The sequence below is a fragment of the Notolepis coatsorum genome (assembly GCF_963971535.1).
Source record: "Notolepis coatsorum genome assembly, chromosome: 1".
Lineage (NCBI taxonomy): Eukaryota > Metazoa > Chordata > Actinopteri > Aulopiformes > Paralepididae > Notolepis > Notolepis coatsorum.
In genome coordinates, this window is record NC_140165.1 from 160,665,036 (window position 1) to 160,684,359 (window position 19,324).

At 43.8% G+C, this 19,324-nt stretch overlaps 1 protein-coding gene across 1 annotated transcript in view; it reads left to right on the forward strand.

Moving 5' to 3' along the window:
• tut7 (terminal uridylyl transferase 7) overlaps window positions 1–19,324 on the forward strand; it is a 156,839-nt gene that overhangs the window by 44,550 nt on the left and 92,965 nt on the right. Inside the window, exons 5-7 of the mRNA XM_084319881.1 lie at window positions 98–275; window positions 5,290–5,378; window positions 10,087–10,138. Coding sequence (XP_084176007.1) covers window positions 98–275; window positions 5,290–5,378; window positions 10,087–10,138 — 319 coding nt within the window. The remainder of the gene's footprint in view (window positions 1–97; window positions 276–5,289; window positions 5,379–10,086; window positions 10,139–19,324) is intronic.

Genomic DNA, 19,324 nt, shown 5'->3' on the forward strand with positions numbered 1-19,324 from the left:
TAAAAGTGTTAGTCTCATTTCGAGGAGTACATGTAATCCCACCGCCAACCGTACAAACTCACCTGTGCTCCTTTCTGCCCAACGACCCACCCGTCAGGAGATGCAGGAGCAGGCCATGCTGACGGAGATCCTGCCCCCCGGGCCGGAGCAGATTGTGGCGGTGGGCGCCGCCCTGGAGGCCGTGGTGGGGGAGCAGGGGATGAGCGACGAGGATGTGGAGAGCAGGCGGCAGATCGTCTCCACCATGCAAGACCTACTTCTGTCCGTCCTGCCGGGTACAGATGCCACACCGCAGAGGATTTATGTCTACACGTTTAGCATCAAGGCCCACAGTGGTTCTCAACTGGTCTAGCCTCGGGACCCAACATTTTCCTTAGTCATTAAGTGCGACCCAAAATTTGGAACCACTATGATTTATGTAAAAAAAATTCAGTAATATGCAATTTTTCAAAACATGAAAAACACAAAAGTGCGACAAAAGTGCAACTATTGCTAAAAACCCAATGAAATAAAATAATAAATAATATATGCTTCTTAGCAGATTTCTTAGCTTAACATAACGGGCCTAATTTTTGGGGGAACTAATGGGATAACTGGGGTTGCAACAAAAGTGCAACTAAGGGCTAAAAACACAATGAAATAAAATAATAATAATAATAATAATAATAATAATAATAATAATAATAATAATAATAATAATAATAATAATAATAATAATAATAAATAATATATCCTTCTTAGCAGACTTCTTAGCTTAACATCCCAGGGAACTAATGGGATAACTGGGGATGTTGTTTGCTCCTGACAAGAGTCTCAAAGTCTGGGGTGATGGTAGACAAAGCAACTCTGAGGTCATGCTCAATGTCCAATCTGTTCCTATATATATATATATATATACACACATCCGTGACCCACTCAAAATTGCCCCGCGACCCACTTTTGGGTCGCGACCCACCAGTTGAGAAACACTGCTCTAGAACAGGGGTTCCCAAACTTTTCAGGCCGGGGCCCAGAAAATAAGGCGTCAGAGAGCCGCGGCCCAATGCACATCGTCTGGCTTTTTTTTTTTTTTTTTTTTGCCAGGCGACCGATTTTTTAAGCCAAATATCACTTCAATCCTATTAAGTTAGTTCAAGTTAGTTATTCATTTATATGTGCTATTTATGAGAGGGCTAACTTGTTGCAAAATAATAATGATAATAATAATAGCCTCATTAAAATACTATTGTTGCTTCGGTTGTTTTCAGCGTTTTATGTGCATAATCTGTTATTTAGTTTGAAATGTTTGTTGAAATAAATAGATTTTTCGTTTTTGTTTATTTATTAAGTTAATATAAAACCATATAGTCACATTTTAGAATACAATAGAATAGAATTTTTTAATACAACTAGAAACACTGTCCTGGCCTGCTTCTAAGTTCAGTGGCCTGACAAAAAAAATAAAAATAAAAATAAAAATAAAAAAAAATAAAATAAAAAAAATGTTTTTTTTATTTTATTTTTTATTTATTTATTTTTTTAAATCATCTCGCGGCCCATCCGTGGCTGCTCGCGGCCCACCTTTGGGAACCACTGCTCTAGAACAGTGATTCCCAACCTGCGCCCCCTGGGGGTCCGCCAGGGGGCGCAGGGGGTCCACCAGACCACAGATGATTTGAGTTTTTTCTTCTTTTTTTTCCCTTTCAGAGAAATATTTAATTAGCTTATTTTTATCATCAGAAGCATGAATAGTCTCTCCACTACAATAAAAAATAAAGATAAATAAATAAACATCTAGACATGATTTTTGAACGTTAACAGTAGGCTACCGGGTAGCCGCTAAAACGCGAATCAGTTGACTATCACTTTCTGTAGCTAGCCTAGCACGCTAGTTAACTTTCTCGGCTTGTCTGCAGTCAGCCGCCAGAGGCGAAAATGTGTGACAAACGAAAAGGAGATGACGGCAGCTCATCTGCAAAAAAAGTTAGGACCTACAGCAATCGCGAAAATCACCATGGGCTTCACTGAGGGACCAGACAAACGACCTGAGTGTGTGATTTGTGGAGAAAAGTTGGCAAACTCGAGCCTGAAGCCCAGCAAGCTGAAGAGACATCAGGCGTCTAAGCACCCAGAAACCGTTGGGAAGGATCCGGACTTTTTTCGGAGGAAAGAACAAGCCTGTTGATGTTAGAGTAGCGTGGAGCAGGGGTGGCAGTGATTTACAGAAGGCTACCGAAGCCTCCTTGGAGTGTTCGCTTTTAATTGCAAAAGCAAAGAAACCGCACAATATTGGCGAGCAGCTCATCAAACCAGCCTGCATCAAAATGGTTTAGAAACTGTGCGGCCCACAGGTGGCGGATAAACTAAAATCAGTACCACTCTCGAACAATGTAGTCAAAGACCGAATTGATAAGATGTCAAGTGATTGCGAGCAGCAGCTGTCAGAAAAGCTTAGAAAGGGTCCATTTGCCATACAACTTGATGAAACTACAACTGTTGCAGACGAGGCTGTGCTCATCGTTTATTATTAGTGCTGTCAGGCGATTAAAAAAATTAATCTAATTAATTACAGGATTTGTAATTAATTAATCTAATTAATCGCATTTTAATCGCATAACCATTTTATGCCTGAAATTCTATTTTCTATAATCATATTTCCAATTGCATGTGTCCAGATGGCAGAATTCAGTACTGTATATAGTACAAAACCTTCTGTTTAATCATCTTCCATCTATTAATTTGCTTAGATTTTTCAGGTCTGGTCAATTTGAGCATGGTGTTATTCACAGTCAAAGATAAAAAAAAATGTATTGATATTCTCATTGGGTTCATTAAAATTTACTCAAAATAAAATTTTCATTCAATCAATCACCGCACAGATTGATTGATTGAATGAAAATGTTATTAACAGATTGCAGAATGGGTACAGTACAGTACGGCTCAATACACACAATTGTTAAGGGGATGCAGACCAGAGAAAGACTTTCGTCTTGTTTACATCAGGGTCCCCCATTTTCAATTCATAATGAATTGTAAGTAAGGGTGCAACTTGCACCGTGCAATCCATTCTTTGTGGATCTAGCCCACAGTATTTCTGACACTGGGAATACATTCCCTGAGATTCATAGATGTCCCTAGAATCAGATACCAAGAACATGCAAATGGACCATATTAAAAAAAAGTCTGTAAATGTGTATTCTACATTATCATGGAATGAATAAGATACAAAAAAAAATGTATAAAAAAAAAAAAAAAAAAAAATTTTTGTAATTAATTTTGAGTTAATTTTCATAACGCGATAATTTGCTGTGTAATTAATTAATCTAATTAACGCGATAAACTGACAGCCCTATTTATTATATATCGAAAATGAGGATCTGAAGCAGGACATTCTCATGTCAGTCAACCTTACTGCCACCACTCGAGGTGAGGATATTTTTACTGCAGTGGATTCTTACTTCATTCAACATAAATGCAAACCGTTCACCATTAGGGCCTGATTTGAGAGGATGAATACAGGATTTGAATATTGGCCAACATTTTGAAATACATATGGTGCAAGATTAGATTTGTTGATTGAAGGCACAAGTCAAAGAAGCATAGTGGGTCTAATTATGATGCATATGCCTGTGTATAAGCAGTTTGTTATTAAAATGACAAAGTATTAAAATGACAAAAAAAAGTATTTTATGGTATTTTATTAGGAGGGGGGTCCAGGAATTTCATCAGATGTTTGGGGGTCCCTGGGGGAAAAAAGGTTGGGAACCCCTGCTCTAGAAGACTATTGTGTCAATACGTTGGCACGTAGACCCACTCAGTGTGCCCACGCATCACCGGGGCATAAAGGAACGTAATCCTGGTCAGAACAACGGGGCAGACTACAATATATTTGCATTTGTTAGCCATGCTAGCGATCTAAACAATCAATCCATGCCAAAGCTAGATAATGTAAAAGGTGAAAGACTCACTCAGTCATACTACAGGAGTGCCATGGTTTCTTCATAGAGCCCCATTGTATTATTTTAGCGCAGCAGCTCACGCAGGTCCGGGACAACTTAGTCACGTGACTCAGTTGGTATTGCTTATTGGCTCAAACACAGTATGTTTGTAAACGGCGAACAGATCTATAATGAAGAGGTTATTTTTGTGTGAAGGCTACAAGTGTGCGTCACTGCCTTCCTTTGTGTTAGCTGTATCTATGCCAATAGGTTATTGGACAACATCTCTTTTAGACTAAGAACAGTGTTTTTTTCTGTGCTCATTTTGAATGTAATTCTGCTAGAGCCATATGAAATCCGTTAGATTTTTTTCCAAATTCCATTAAAATTTTCCCCAAATTCATTTTTTTTAGTTTGAATATTTCAGAATTCTGTATTTAGCTTTGTACGCTAATTTTACCATCAGAAATAATGTCTAATAAGTGGGAATGAATACATTTCCACAATTTAATAAGATATAACAGTCAAGTGCTGCAACTCAGAAATACAGTTCAATTTTACACAATATTTTTCAAATAATATTGTGACTAAATTAAAATACACTAGTGTAGACAATAGATACAGCTAGCTACTACTGACATTATCACAATGTAAGTAGCCTAGCTATATCTATTCTATTGTGATGAAATATAGTAATGCATAATTTAGGCACCTTTAGTTTATAAAGGACTGTGTACTGACAATAATTAGCATTAAACAAATAGATGGGTGCACCAGATTTAGCAAGAAGCTATAATTTCTAGTCCTATGTACTGTAACGTTACATAGCTATTTCATCACAATAGTGTCTGATTAGCCTCGCCCTCTAGCTGTATCTATTGTGATCACCAGGGATCATCGTTAGAGAGCTGGTGTGTTTTGAAGCACAGTGTTTTTCCGTGTTCCTGACATGGCTTTTGGAGAGTGATCTTCGCACGTGTTTTGCGAGTCCAGTATGTTGATAGAATTTGCAAAACACCTTATCGCCGGTCATATACAAGTCATTAGGATACTGTGCTGCTCTGAATTTAGGGCTTAGTGTGGAATTTCTTCAGACGTTAACGTTAACACCGAAGCAGCTAGACGCTTGGAAATTGCTGCGTGTTGTGTGTAACACGCTGTAGCGTCCCTGGTCGTGTTTGCTTTGCACCAAACGTTCCATGTTCTCCCGAACACGGAATTTCAGTCCAGATTAGGGCAAATTCTGCAATATTCCACGTTTACAGTTGATTCCATTTTTATTGGTAAATTCCGCGATTCCGTGAACGCGGATTTCATATGGCTCTAAATTCTGCGTGTGTCACTCTCTTGGTCTCTCACTCTCTCTCTCTAGAGATCAAGCTCAGGCCATATGGATCATCTTGCACCAAGTTTGGATTCAAGGATTCAGACATCAACATCGACATTCAGTTCCCACCTCACGTGAGTAGCCCACAGTGAGATCACTAGCTTGTACGTTTATTACTCATTCAGTATTTTGCACATGTTGTCCTACCAGGCAGCCTGTTCTCTGTTCTGGCTTCACGGTGGTGGAACCTCCCACGAGGCAGCCTGTTCTCTGTCCTGGCTTCACGCTGGTGGAACCTCCTACGAGGCAGCCTGTTCTCTGTCCTGGCTTCACGCTGGTGGAACCTCCTACGAGGCAGCCTGTTCTCTGTTCTGGCTTCACGCTGGTGGAACCTCCTATGAGGCAGCCTGTTCTCTGTCCTGGCTTCACGCTGGTGGAACCTCCTATGAGGCGGCCTGTTCTCTGTCCTGGCTTCACGCTGGTGGAACCTCCTACGAGGCAGCCTGTTCTCTGTCCTGGCTTCACGCTGGTGGAACCTCCTATGAGGCAGCCTGTTCTCTGTCCTGGCTTCACGCTGGTGGAACCTCCCACGAGGCAGCCTGTTCTCTGTCCTGGTGTCACGCTGGTGGAACTTACTTGCACACATGAACACGCACATACACACACACAACACAACATTGCACTCGCTCACACACAAACGCACCATAGCTTAAATTTTTTCAGCTTTTTCCAGGTCCGACATGACCGACAGAGAGCAGAGAGAGGAAGGTCGGGAGAAGATATGGGGGTGTTGGATTCTCGTTATCAGCCAGTAATCTCTGTGTTTCCGTGAAGTCTGCGTTTAGTTTGTTATCTCTTACTCATCTTACTGGCTGTCACACTCTTATCTCCCCCCCGTTAATACATTTCGTAATCAGAAGAATCGACACACTGGAAACGCGATACCTTTCCTTGATGTTGATCAGGGCTCTACAGTGCGACCATATTGCTCGCATATGCCCCTAAAAATATGTGTGCGAACCTGCAAAATCAAGTACTCGCACGGTGTGCGAGTGGGGCCGGGGAGTGCAGAGTACAGCCTCATTCGTCCTTTTTTTTCCTCCGCTGCGAGAATCGTTAAAAAACTACAAGTCCCACAGTTCACAGCCGCATAAACGTTCCAATCACAGTAGAGTTTCCTGTGGTCATGCGACTGGAAACTGAAATTAACGATCAGCGTCAATGTCTGAGTCAGACAATACAGCCATGTCGAAGCCCATTCACTTTTATTTTGCACGAAAGGTACCGGAGAATGAGAAGTCAGGCGAGGCAGCTCATGTTACAGAGGTGATGGTTAACGTTAACCAAGATACTGACGCTAGCCAGCATGCTAGCGAAGTTGGCCAAGCTAGCGAGGCTACACCCACTTTAGAACCCAATGTAGCCACTGTAGCTAGCGAAGCTACACCCACTGGAGCCGGAGGGAAGACATACAAATTTAACGTGAATTGGCTAAACATTTTCCCATGGCTAGAGTTCGAAAACAATGTCATGTTTTGTAAATATTGCAAAGTAGGATCGATGCATTGCGATGCATTACACCCCTACAACTGGCCCACTGTGTATGTGTGTACAGCTAACTTGGCTAGCGTTATCAACCGCAGAGGTGGGCAATGGGTCCAGCTGCAGCGCCGGACGGCCAGAGTGCAAGCGGTGTGGCAATAGGGTCTAGCTGCAGCGCCGGACGGCCAGAGTGCAAGCGGTGTGACATCGTAATTGGCAGAATCTACTGTCAATCAATGGTCTACCTGACACGCAAACTCATAAACAATGTTTCTGTACTGGAGGTGTACAGTATTTCAATAGGCAACCCTGAAAGGATTATTTTTCTAGAAGAGCAACACTAGCTCCCCCCTCTACTGATGGCCCTGGTTGTAAAGCCAGTGTCTCCTTTTTGTTCAATGTCACTGCCTTTCTTATTAGGCCTAGTTGTTGGCTACAACTTTGCCACAGTAGGCATTAATCACTTAATTAACACTTTAATCACCGGAAACGCCGAAACTAGTCATTGCCCGCCATGCTCATTCTGCCGAAGACGCCGTAACACGTCTTTGATATCAATATTTCAAAAATCTGTGATCGAAATCATATTTATCCTCCGGGGACCTGAGATATACTGCTGAGCTCCACTCAACTCTCTAACGGTTCAAGAGCGCCATCTGGTGGCCGATCGGCAGATCGCCCAACAGGAAGTCATGTGGATGAAGTGGTGCTCACCCATATTTCGTCCGGGCACTCGCTATCATTAGCAGGACTCCATCTTGACACAGTGAACACCGATCGGTGCAAATAACTCGACAAACAACATGATTTGGACGTATATACTATTATACAACCTGGAGATGGATCGGGTATTTCGACATCCCATAATAGGAATATCTCTGCTCCACGCTCATCGCCCAACGGCGCGAGGAAGATACGGTAAGATCCAGCGTTATTTTCCAACGTGTTCTTTACTAACTGCTCTGATGATCATATCACCCACACTAGATGAATGATATAACGTTGCCCACGGAATTATAAACGACCCCCCGCCCATCCGGTCAACATCAGATGATACGTAGTAACTTCTAGAACCACGTCCAGTTGACATTTTTTATCTCGCGCCGATTGCTATCAAACTGTATTTCATCATCAATATAATGCATTTGGAGCTATAAATCACGTTCTGGAGAAAGCTGCAGAAAACGATAAAAACATACTTATACTTTAGACCGTATTTTAGTATGAATATGTGAATGAAAAAGTATAACGTTGCTACACCCTGAACAATAGATATAGGACATTGAATGGGCCATAATAATGTCAATTTAGCAATACAATTTAAAAAGTTATAGCCCTGCAAAGAAGGGGAACTTCTCCATAGACAAATAGAGATGGCGAGGGATGGTAAATTATAAATTTAACCATGGCGATCAATGTGTTAATAGTTCAAATGTCTGTGTCCCATTCCCGTTTGCACACGCATATGATACACACACACGCACACAGTGGGCCAGTGACTTTGGTGGTATGTGCTATTGCACAGATGTGTCCCGTTCCCGTTTGCACATGCACGCACGCACAGTGCAAATATACATGTATTAAAAAAAAAAAAAACTACTTGAAATATTTTCACTGTGCTCCTAAATATTTTTGGGTGCTCCTAAATTTCTGTGTGCTCCTAAATGTTTTCATTTAGGAGCACCTGTGCCCCTAGTGAAAAAGGTTAGCGTAGAGCCCTGTTGATGTTTATTCCATAAACATAGACTCGTACAAGATGGAAACCGTTCTGAAAGTCTTTGAAAAGTCTATTGAATCCTTAATTCTACCGATCTCCTGCTATCATCTCCATGATGGTTGCGGCCCAGTGGTTAGCCAAAAGCCTTCCCTGTTAGCTGAAGCTAGCAATCTTGTGGCAACCGGAGGGTGGAGGGCCTCCCATCGCCCACCCTCCAGTTTACTGATGTCTCTCTGTCGACGTGTCTACGCGCCTGCTTCGTCTCCTAGTCTGGTTGGTCTTCTGAAGAACTCGCAGCTTACAGTCTTCAAGTCTCGCGATGTCTCTCTCTTTTTTTCATCCGATGTGTAAAGAGTATCTTATCTCCGTTTCCAATATTTCGATATTAAAACTGGCAGTTTTACACACTTGAATAACAGGTATATAGGCAGCGAGGTGCAATGTACCGTATAGGCTTGCTCATGAGGTGGACAGCGCGTGGTGCTGAAATGACAAATGCTGAAATAAAAACACCAGTTTTTCCCCCGAAATATTGGAAACGGAGATAACATAGACTATGTTATCTCCGTTTCCAATATTTCGATAATAAAACTGGCAGTTTTACACACCATTTAGAAAAGCCATTCTCTTTTGCGAGTAAAAAAGCGAGTGGTCAGAGTAAAATGCAGATCGGCGTCACATTAAATGCAAGTCGATGTCAACCAAAATGCAGAGTAACGTTTTGTGACACCAAGTCAGCGGCGCGGACGTCCGCGCATTAGAAAATAGGAGCTTCGCACTTAAAGTCCGCTTTGGGTACGCTTTGAGTACGCTTTGGGTACGCTTTGAGTCCGCGAGAGTCCGCTCCGTGTACGGTCCGCTCGACTATGGGAGCACCTTAACTCACACTACATACATGGCAACTGTCCTCCTCAGCGTCTATAGTTATAATATCTATCTATAGGTTATTTACATTATATACACATATGAAAAACAAGTGCTAACTCTCAGGGGGGAAAGACATGCAGCAAATGTATGTCGGGCTCGGGAGACTAACCCGGGTCGACTGCGTAGCACCGCAGTGCGTTACATGGTGTGGCACCCTGGCGCCCCACCATAGGTCACTTTAAACACACAAGAAAAGGACACTTTAAAGGAAGGGAAAAAAGGACACTTTAAGAAAATAACTTGTTGTGAGTATTGCATAATATAGCTAGTAACAGCAAGTATTAGGGCCATAGAAGTAAAATTGTATAGGAGTGTACATAGGACCCAGTGCCTTGAAGTGATTATTAACATGTCTATTTTATCATGTCTATTCTACTTATTTTTATTACTATTGTATTCTTGCACAATCGTAGCGGGCATGGCCAACCGCATTTCACTGTATGCCCTGGTATATATGTGATAAATAAACTCTTGAATCTTGAATCTACTTCCGAGCTGAAACCCACCAAATATTCCACCATTGACTAAAACACTACTTCTTCAATCAATATCTGAATTAAAAAAGAAAAAGTACTGTCGTTCACACTACTTCTATGTCTATGTCGCTTTGGATAAAAGCGTCTGCTAAATGTGAATGAAATGGCTTATATTCACAGATGCATCAGCCAGACGTGTTGCTGCGGGTCCAGGAGAGCCTCTCCACCAGCCGTGAGTCGCTTCACCTTCTTCCACATTGCCTAAAATAAGACTCTGCCAACCCATTACAATGGTAACATTTAATAAAATGTTAAGAAATTTGAGAATGAAAGTCTGCTAATCTTCGGGGTTAACACTTTGGCGACCACTGGGCTTAGTCTAATTAGTGGCTAGAGGACCGGGGAATGTAAACAGACGTGACCCTGTTTGTTGAGCTATATCTATACTTTATAGTATTGCTATCTGTCCATTCTCATTGTCACTTGAGTTCATAAACCGTCCCTTCAAAATGGCTTAAAGAAGAAAAAAAAATCCATCAATAGCTTGTCATTTTATAGCGCCGTGAATATAAGCTTTATCGCAGATTTCGTCTCATATATTTTCTGGAAAGCTAGTTATGGAGCTAAAGGCTACTAACATTATATATATATATTCAACGGCATTTCCGTTTTATATATGCTAAAGAAATAACACAAACTGCATATGATCCGGGCTCTCCCAAAGCATGTATGGATGAAAGGGGGGCGGCGGGGCACAGCGTTTAGTATTATTGATTACCAATACAGTGTCCGTGTAACTAGCCACATTCACTGATCGAATGCTTGCGTCTCACAACAATGTCTGATCCGGCTGTAATTTAGGTGAATAAGGTCTTACCGTCAGCCAGTGGGATACCCTACAGCAGGGATCGGCAATAGGCGGCCCGCGGGCCGACATTGGCCCGCCAGCAATAATTTCTGGCCCGTCAGATTATTTTGAGAATGATATTTATTTTACGCGCGGGAAATATTCACTCGGGACGCGGCCAGGGTGTCTTTTATTGTGAAGCTGTATCTATCTACCGGTAGTCATCAAAAGCATGACTGTCACTATAGCCAATTGAAATGCTAGAAATGGTCACGTGGACTGGGAGAACCAATGGAATAGTCCCACCGGGCCGCGTGTATATGTCCCTAACGCACTTTCACTTCCGCGTTCGAGATGCAAGCCATACTTAAAATACGGGTTTATCGCAACAGGTCGGTGATTCTTGCGTGCCGAGCCGACGTCCTCTCTGCATAATATGTGGCGACAACAACAATAGCGAGGCAATGATGACAACTGTGTTCAAGTTGGCAGATAAAGTAGCTGCATTCAACACCAATCTGGAATTGGAGGGCAGCGAGTGGATATTTTACATGTTTCATGTTTGGAGGACTGAACAACAAACAAGGTATGGAGTCGTGTTTTCATGCATTCTGAGCTGCTGTCCATCACCCGCCGCGGTGATCTGCAACAACTGATCTGCTGTTCATGAATGAATGAATGAAAACTTTATTTAACAGATTGCAGAATGGGTACAATACAGTACGGCGCAATACACACAATTGTTAAGGGGATGCAGACCTGAGAAAAACGTTTGTCTTTTTTCAATATCAGTATATTAAATTAGCCATTGTTTTTGATCCTGGCCCGCCAAGCAACAGCTTGGGGAAAATCTGGCCCGTGGCCAGATCTAATTGCCGACCCCTGCCCTACAGCATTTCCCCGTTATCGATCGGCATCTGGTAGATCGATATGTACATTGGTTGATGATAAATCCCCTTATTCCATGGTGAAATCTGCGATTCGAAACGTAATCAACGGTGCATGCTGTTGGTTCGGGATCAGGGTAATATGAAACGCCATTGGAAGGTAAAATTTCTTTCCCCATTCGCCCACATGGTATACTGTAGTGGAGCGATAGCGCCCCTAAGAGGATCTGGCCGGTATTGCATGTTCGCGATTCCACAGACTAGGGTAGATCTGCAGAGCCGGTCGGGGATCTTGATCCGGTTGTTAATATGGAATAAAACAATAACAACTTGCCACGGCTATGTACGTGCCTCTGGTCCACAACGCATGGCACGAAAGCCGTGTATATACGTGGCCGGTCCCCATGGTGTTAACACTTTGAGCGCCAGCCGTGTTTTCCTTTTTACCGGCTGGAATGCCACCATCCACTCCCAATGGTAACGTTAATATCGCCTAATCTATGTTTTAAATTATGGCTATGTGTCTAATCTGCCTGTCGCTTCTCAAAGAATCATTTTCCAGTCAACATTGTCAAGGCAGATTGTTTTTTTATCGCTTCATTTCCGTTTGATAGGATTTTGAAAATCACCCGTTTTCGGGGGAAAAACAACCCATGCCTATGATAATCGCCTTTTACTGGAATATTCCAGAACGTTGTCATTTGTCGGCCTATTTATGAATCGTTTTCAAATAAACGCTAGATGATCGATAGTATATGTGTGCGCAGGCACGCTTGTGCCGTGCGCTGATCATCGCTGCTCTTATTTCCTCATGGCTTTTACAGTCAAAACAGCCATATCACATATCACATAAACGCTTACCGTATATATCCGTGAAAACGAGTCTGATTATCCTAACACTGATAACATAGATTCCTTACCTGAGGTCAGATGGTATCCAAATGGTTTATTCCAATTTCCGATCGCCATTCGGAAAAATCGATAATTGTATTGATCCATCGTGTGTACAGTATAACCCATATTCGCCGTGGCTCAGAGGCTCCAGAATGAACTCTGGTAGACCCCGGCTGCATCAGTGAGAAGTAAAATGTGGAGTCAGAAATCCGTTCTCCCATTCACTTTCATTGAGTCCATTCCAAAAGGGTGATTTACCAACCGGATAGGGGGTGCTTTTTTCACATCTGAGCGCCGGCGGTCCCTGGATCTCCAACGGTAGGCTCGCGTGATGCAATATGATTTCAGATCGCTTAAAAAAAGAAAAAAAACAGAGAATACCCGCGACCACTCAGGCGTGCATCCCACATGCCACCAGGGAACAAACGGGAAGCAAAACCCCCCCCGTCACAGCCCCCAACATCACCGGGTCAAAGGTCAAGAACCCAACCCCGTGGCAAGGCCGTAGCAGCGGAGCGAGGAGGACGACCCAGGAACAGCCTGAGGGCCAGGACCCCTTGAAAAAGGGGGCCCGGTGAGGTCAACGATGCCATAGCATCGGGACCCCACCAGACTGTCACTGATGACACCACCCCCCCACATCGCCAGCGTATCGGACAGGGTCTAAATCAAGAGCAGGCCCTTCCCCCCCCCCCTTTGGCATGCCGCCCTGAAGCACTCTAGCTTACTGCACCTGGTATTCCCAGGGGGTCCCCCATCCAAGAACTAACCAGGGCCGAACCTGCTTAGTTACCGAGGTCTGACGAGATCGGGCGTGTGCATGTTGGCATGGCCGTAAGCCCCAAGAGGCTACCCCCCCACAATACTGTGGGGCCAGACGGCGCGCTGGGGAGACAACCCCCAAGGGGGTTGATCCCTCAATCCAGGCAACAGGCCAGAACTCAACCTGTGCCAGGAGCACTGCGGACTAGACAGGCGCCTAAAGGGTCTACTGTAAGAACAGTACCCGGCGGAAGGGGTGTTCGGTATGCTCTGCACCATGTCATGACCTCAACAAACCCCACCCCTCCAGCGGGGTCGAGGTTCAAAGGAGAGGCAGAGACAATTGGCAGACGTCATGAAAGATGCGGGGGCACACTCTCGGGCAGACGGGGTCAAGCCCGGCCTCAACCCGAGAGTCGACTCTGCTACCAACACACCGGAGAAACAACCACCTCCCTATGATTAGTTTAACAGGAGGCGGTTGTTCCCTTAACCCACCAAGAAAACCTAGAAACAAAGTGTTTCAGTTTTCAAATGATTAACCCAGGCCAACAGGTCGACGAGAACGAGTCCGGACCTGGGCCTGGCGGTCCGGGACCTACACAGGGATGCCTAGAGGGGTTGACAGCAACCACCTCGACAGCCCCCTCCCATCCCTGCCCAGCAGGGGGAGGGAGGAGTGAAACAATGGAGAAGGACCAGGCCCCCTAACACAGCGCAAGGTACAACACAGTATGGACCAAGCACGTCACTGTGTTATGGGCAAGTCGTAGTGGCATACATATGACACACACATCCACGACACAATCCCGCAAAGCCCGGACCCGGCATTCTTCCCCCCGGAAAAGCACAAAGTCCTTCGGGGTACCAGAACAGCAGATCTGCACCCCGGCGAACAACGGGTTAACTGACCTGGTCCGGCATGACCAGAACCAGTCCCGCGTCCTAGTCACGCCGCCATCCCCAGTCCTAAGAGGGGGGTAGGTACGTGTGTCGATCTAAAACATCACAGAGGGCGCCACCAAGATGGACAGAACGTGAATGCGCTGCTCTGGCAGCCCACCTCATGGGTGTGAGACCCCTCCGCCAATGTAATTATCTACTCCGTCATCTCCCCTCGGAGATGCACGTGAGTCATCGAGTCTAACCTAGTGCACTGAGTGCACATCAGCCCAGTTTTGGCCTCGCTCCACTGGCTACCTGTTCGTTTTAGAATAGATTTTAAATTAGCCCTAAATGTTTTTAAATCACTAAATGGCACGGCTCCTCCGAGCTCTTGCACCGCCACACACCCCACCGATCCCTCAGATCAGCTGACCAGCTGCTATTGGTGGTGCCTAGAACTAGGCTCAAGACTAGGGGAGACGGAGCCTTCTCCACCGCAGCGCCTAGATTGTGGGACAGCCTCCCCCTCAGCGTACGTTCTCAACCTACCTGTTCTCCTTGGCCTTCCCCCCCACTTAATCACCACTAGACCCCTGGCCCTTCTATCCTCTTTGTTTTACTGTCCTACCTGTTTTTATTACTTTCATTGCTTTACTGTGTTTTTAATCTTATATCTTGCATCGTACTATTTTGTTTTTATCAACCTGCCTGTGAAGCACTTTGGTGCCAGCTGCCGCTGCCAATGTGCTATACAAATAAAATTGACTTGACTTGATTGGTGCTCGGTAGACATAAAAAATCTCCTTCGTAGTCGCCCGCATAAAAAATGCTGTTTCTATTAATTGGGCAACCAAGGCGCGCCGGCCCATAACGTGGTTCCACATTGGAAGCACCCAGGGCCAGCGATATATGCACGTCAAGAACCCGAAACACATCAATGGTGAATTCTAATAAGAAACACCAGACAATGTTCCCTCCATGCTGTCTGGGACGCGTCTATACTTCCCACAAGTTCCCGTTTTGCGCTCTGATTGGCCACGCACGTTTCTGGTCATGTGACATGTGCGCTAGGGATGGGTACCTTTCACATTTGAACATAATTTACCTACCTCAGTCTAAAAAGAAAAAATCCAAACTTCAAATAACTACAATTTCGACAGTTTTTTTTACTTGTCATTGCTCAGACTGCTTTGTTGTTGAATCAAGTCAAATCCTAGGTAAGCATATATTGTGCGTGTGAACGTTGACATGAAAGAAAAAAAAGTTAAAATTTTTTTTTTTTTTTTTTTTGGTTTCTCACTTGATTCGATACTCGGTAGTACCGACGTGTTTTGGTTCGGTACCTCCAAAAGTACCGAATTCGGTACCCATCCCTAATGTGCGCCCAATCGCATGACGAGCAGTGTCTTAGCCGAACAGCCTGCAAACGACCTAACGCCTAGTTTATCACTGGTTAAGCTTAGGCGACTCTTTTGCAGTTGGTTAAGGTTAGAGTTTGGAATCAGGGCTGGCGTTCTATCGCCATGCTCTAAGACAAACTCTAACCTTAACCAACTTCGAAAGAGCACCTAAGCTTAACCGTCCAAAGAACTTGCCGTCACACGATTGCGCGCACATGTCACATGACTGATATGACGTGACTGAGGGCAACCCCGTCAATTCTGCTCCTCACATAAGAGGGGAAGACAGAAGATCCCCCAGAGAGACCTCCACGTGAGTACAATTGAAAAAGATAATAATTGGGCCAAGTGACCAACGGCCCAATACACACTGTAATAGAGAGCAGAGCAGAAAACTAACTGTTTTCGAATGCATCGCATCATCCAACTTTGACAAAGACAGCGGTCTGCAGCACAGAGCCTGTAACCTCACGGATGTCTTCTGGCCAATAGGAAACGCGCCCAGTGACGTATCCCATGGCCGGGGGGAAATCCCGTAGGGCTGACCTTCGAATTTTTTTTTGGCAATCGAAGCTTCGGGGCCGAGCTTTGATTTTAATTCGAAGCTTCGAATTAAAAAAAAATTTCTTTTCTTTTTTTAATTTTTTTTTTCTTTCTTTTTTTATCTTATGTTGTGGGACTTGTACAGCACTTTGGTAAACTTTGTTGTTTTTAAATGTGCTCTATAAATAAAGTGGATTGGATTTAATGAATTAAGTAGCCCCTTTCGTGACTGACACAGCCAACACGGCTGTGTGATTTAATTCAAGGTGGATCGCTGTTGTCGTTTGAACAACTTCAGATTTCATGGGAACTACCAATCCCCCAAATCAAGAATGTTTAAGATGAATGAAGTAAGATTTTGATTATTTGAAATATGGCCTGTGTAGACTAAACTATGCACAGAATTATGTCAGTCTACAATGTCCGGCAATGTAGACCTTGTAGACTCCACTACAGACCAATTATCAGTGAATGTTCATGCATTTTTAAGAAGGGCTACTTCCACAAAAAAACAAAGAACTCACAAACATCTCGGTAGCACCTTATCTAAATGTTCTATTTCATATATGGAGATTCACATTTATTTATGTATTGCATGCATTTCTACATTTTATTTCCTATTTTGTTTATTCATCCCAGTATCTTTCTTTCTTATGTGTGGAATTCTACAAGGCATTTACATTCACATTTACATTTAGTCATTTAGCTGACGCTTTTATCCAAAGCGACTTACAAGTTCTGTACGACAGGTCATCAGGAAGGATACAACTCTATCAGCTGAGTAACAATATTCATCAAAGTGTTGCGTGTTACAGTGTAGGTTAGTTTATTAGGACAAGTGCATGACAGTAAGGTTAGTTAGGGTTAGATTTTTTAAATTTTATTTCAGATAATGGTTGAAGAAGTGCGTCTTTAGTCGATGGCGAAAGATTGGACGGGATTCGGCTGTCCTAACTGGGGTGGGTAGTTCATTCCACCATTGTGGGGTAAGGACTGAGAATAGGCGTGTAGGTGGTGTATATGTGTTTGATGATGATATCCTTCAAACAGGCAATAGTGATGATATAATTTGGGCAGTGCTGAGCTTGGTTACTTTCCTCCAGTGTATTTGTCCCCCGGCCCCACCCAATGGCCCCATGCACACACACACACACACACACACACACACTGTTATGTACTAGGAGCCTGATCACTCCTGTGTCACTGTGTATGCAGGCCTGATCACTCCTGTGTCACGGGGCATGCAGGTGAGTGTTGCCAATTAGCTAATTGCTGCTGATTGGCTACCTGCTGGCAGCTTTAAAACCAGCCCTGGTAACACACATGCAGGGTCTGTGGTTAGAGAAGTGTTGGGTAACAGATAGCTATCACGGTCTTCTGTCCTTGTACTTTAGTTTACACCAGTAATTCGTTAATAGAGTAGCATTTTGAGTTTGAGCACGGGGTTTTGGTGTTGGTTTGCACATAGGTTGCGGGCCTTTGAGCCAGGGTCGTAACAGTTGGGCGCTCGTCCGGTATATTTACCCCTAGAAATTTGTTTGGTGGTTTTCTTTTTGTGTTACACGGGGTGTCATGGTGTTATGGTTTGGGTGGTGTTCGTTACATATTGTGTAACGTGGGGGCTTGAGCCGTTTCATCAAACAGGTGAGTATGCCTTATTTGTTTGTAATTTGATGTGACTACTTATGCTGTTAAAATATATAGTTTAGTGGGCACCACATGTAGATAGGGACAGTATTTTCTGGTTGTTGGTTAGCTTCCTGTGCACCACATACTCCTGGGGCAGTCACGGAAGTGATGAGCACCATCTACTTGTCTGGTACCGTATCATGTACTGGACGGGTGGATGGTCAAGTATGATCTTTGACTGGTAGCAGGTGTGGTTGAAGATGGTTAGGTCTACAGGGCATTAGTTTAAGGGTAGGTAGATTAGTAGGGATGGGAATCGAAAACCGGTTCCCATTGGGAACCGGTTCCTAATTGGCCGATGCCTGGAACCGTGTGGCTCCTGTGACTTTCGATTCCCTTATCGCTGCCTACAGTTGCACAATAACGTTACGTTAGCATGTAGCCATGGCAGACTCTATTTGATTCCTTAAGGGCTCGAAATTGCCTGGGTTTTGGTAATATGCTCCCGAAATGCTCCCGCTGTTTGGCTACTTCTATGTGCAGTGAAAACTACTTGAATGCTTTAGAACCCAGCCATTGATTTAGATCAGGGTGAGCTAAAATTAGCCGCGGAGCTAACGTGAGCTAACGTGAGCTAACGCTATTTAATCAAGCTCACAAAGAGAGATAAACAGCTGACAGCGGATAGTACAGGTACAAATACAATAAAACAGCAGGTGGGGGCTGTTGTGTAAACCTTGTACTCTTTAGTTCACATATAATGAGAGACGTGGGTGCTTGTTTACATGTCTGTAAGCCAGGAAGTACAGTGGTGCAACATACAAATGTGTCCGTGTAGCAACACAAGCCAATACATAAAGGACAGGGGCCCGGGGAGGGAGCTCTCTCTCTCTCTCTCTCTCTCTGTGTGTGTGTGTGTGTGTGTGTGTGTGTGTGTGTGTGTGTGTGTGAGTGTGAGAGAGAGTGTGAGTGAGAGACAGAAGTCAGAGGAATAACAACCTGTTATTCAATAGATTAAATTAGTTTAAGAATAAAAAAATAAATACATTTTAAGAGAATCTCAAATACATTATTTTATTTAAGTGTAGGCTATAGTTAATGTTTAATTTTTTACAGTTTTTGTATTTTTCTGACATGGGGGCTCAACAATAAATGACAATCAGAAATGTCAAGTTGCATGTTGTTATTCTAACCAGCTTAGACCCCGACGCTCTGCATCTTCTGGCCCCCTCAGACCTACTCCTATCCGAGCTCCGGGAGGGTCATCAAAGAGAAGTTGCCTATTCTCAGTCCTTGCCCCACAATGGTGGAATGAACTACCCACCCCAGTTAGGACAGCCGAATCACGTCCAATCTTTCGCCGTCGACTAAAGACGCACTTCTTCAACCATTATCTGAATAAAAAAAAATATATCTAACCCTAACTAACCGTACTGTCATGCACTTGTCCTAATAAACTAACCTACACTGTAGCACTCAACACTTTGATGAACATTGTTGCTCAGCTGATAGAGTTGTGCCCTTCCTGATGGCTTGTCGTACAGAACTTGTAAGTCGCTTTGGATAAAAGC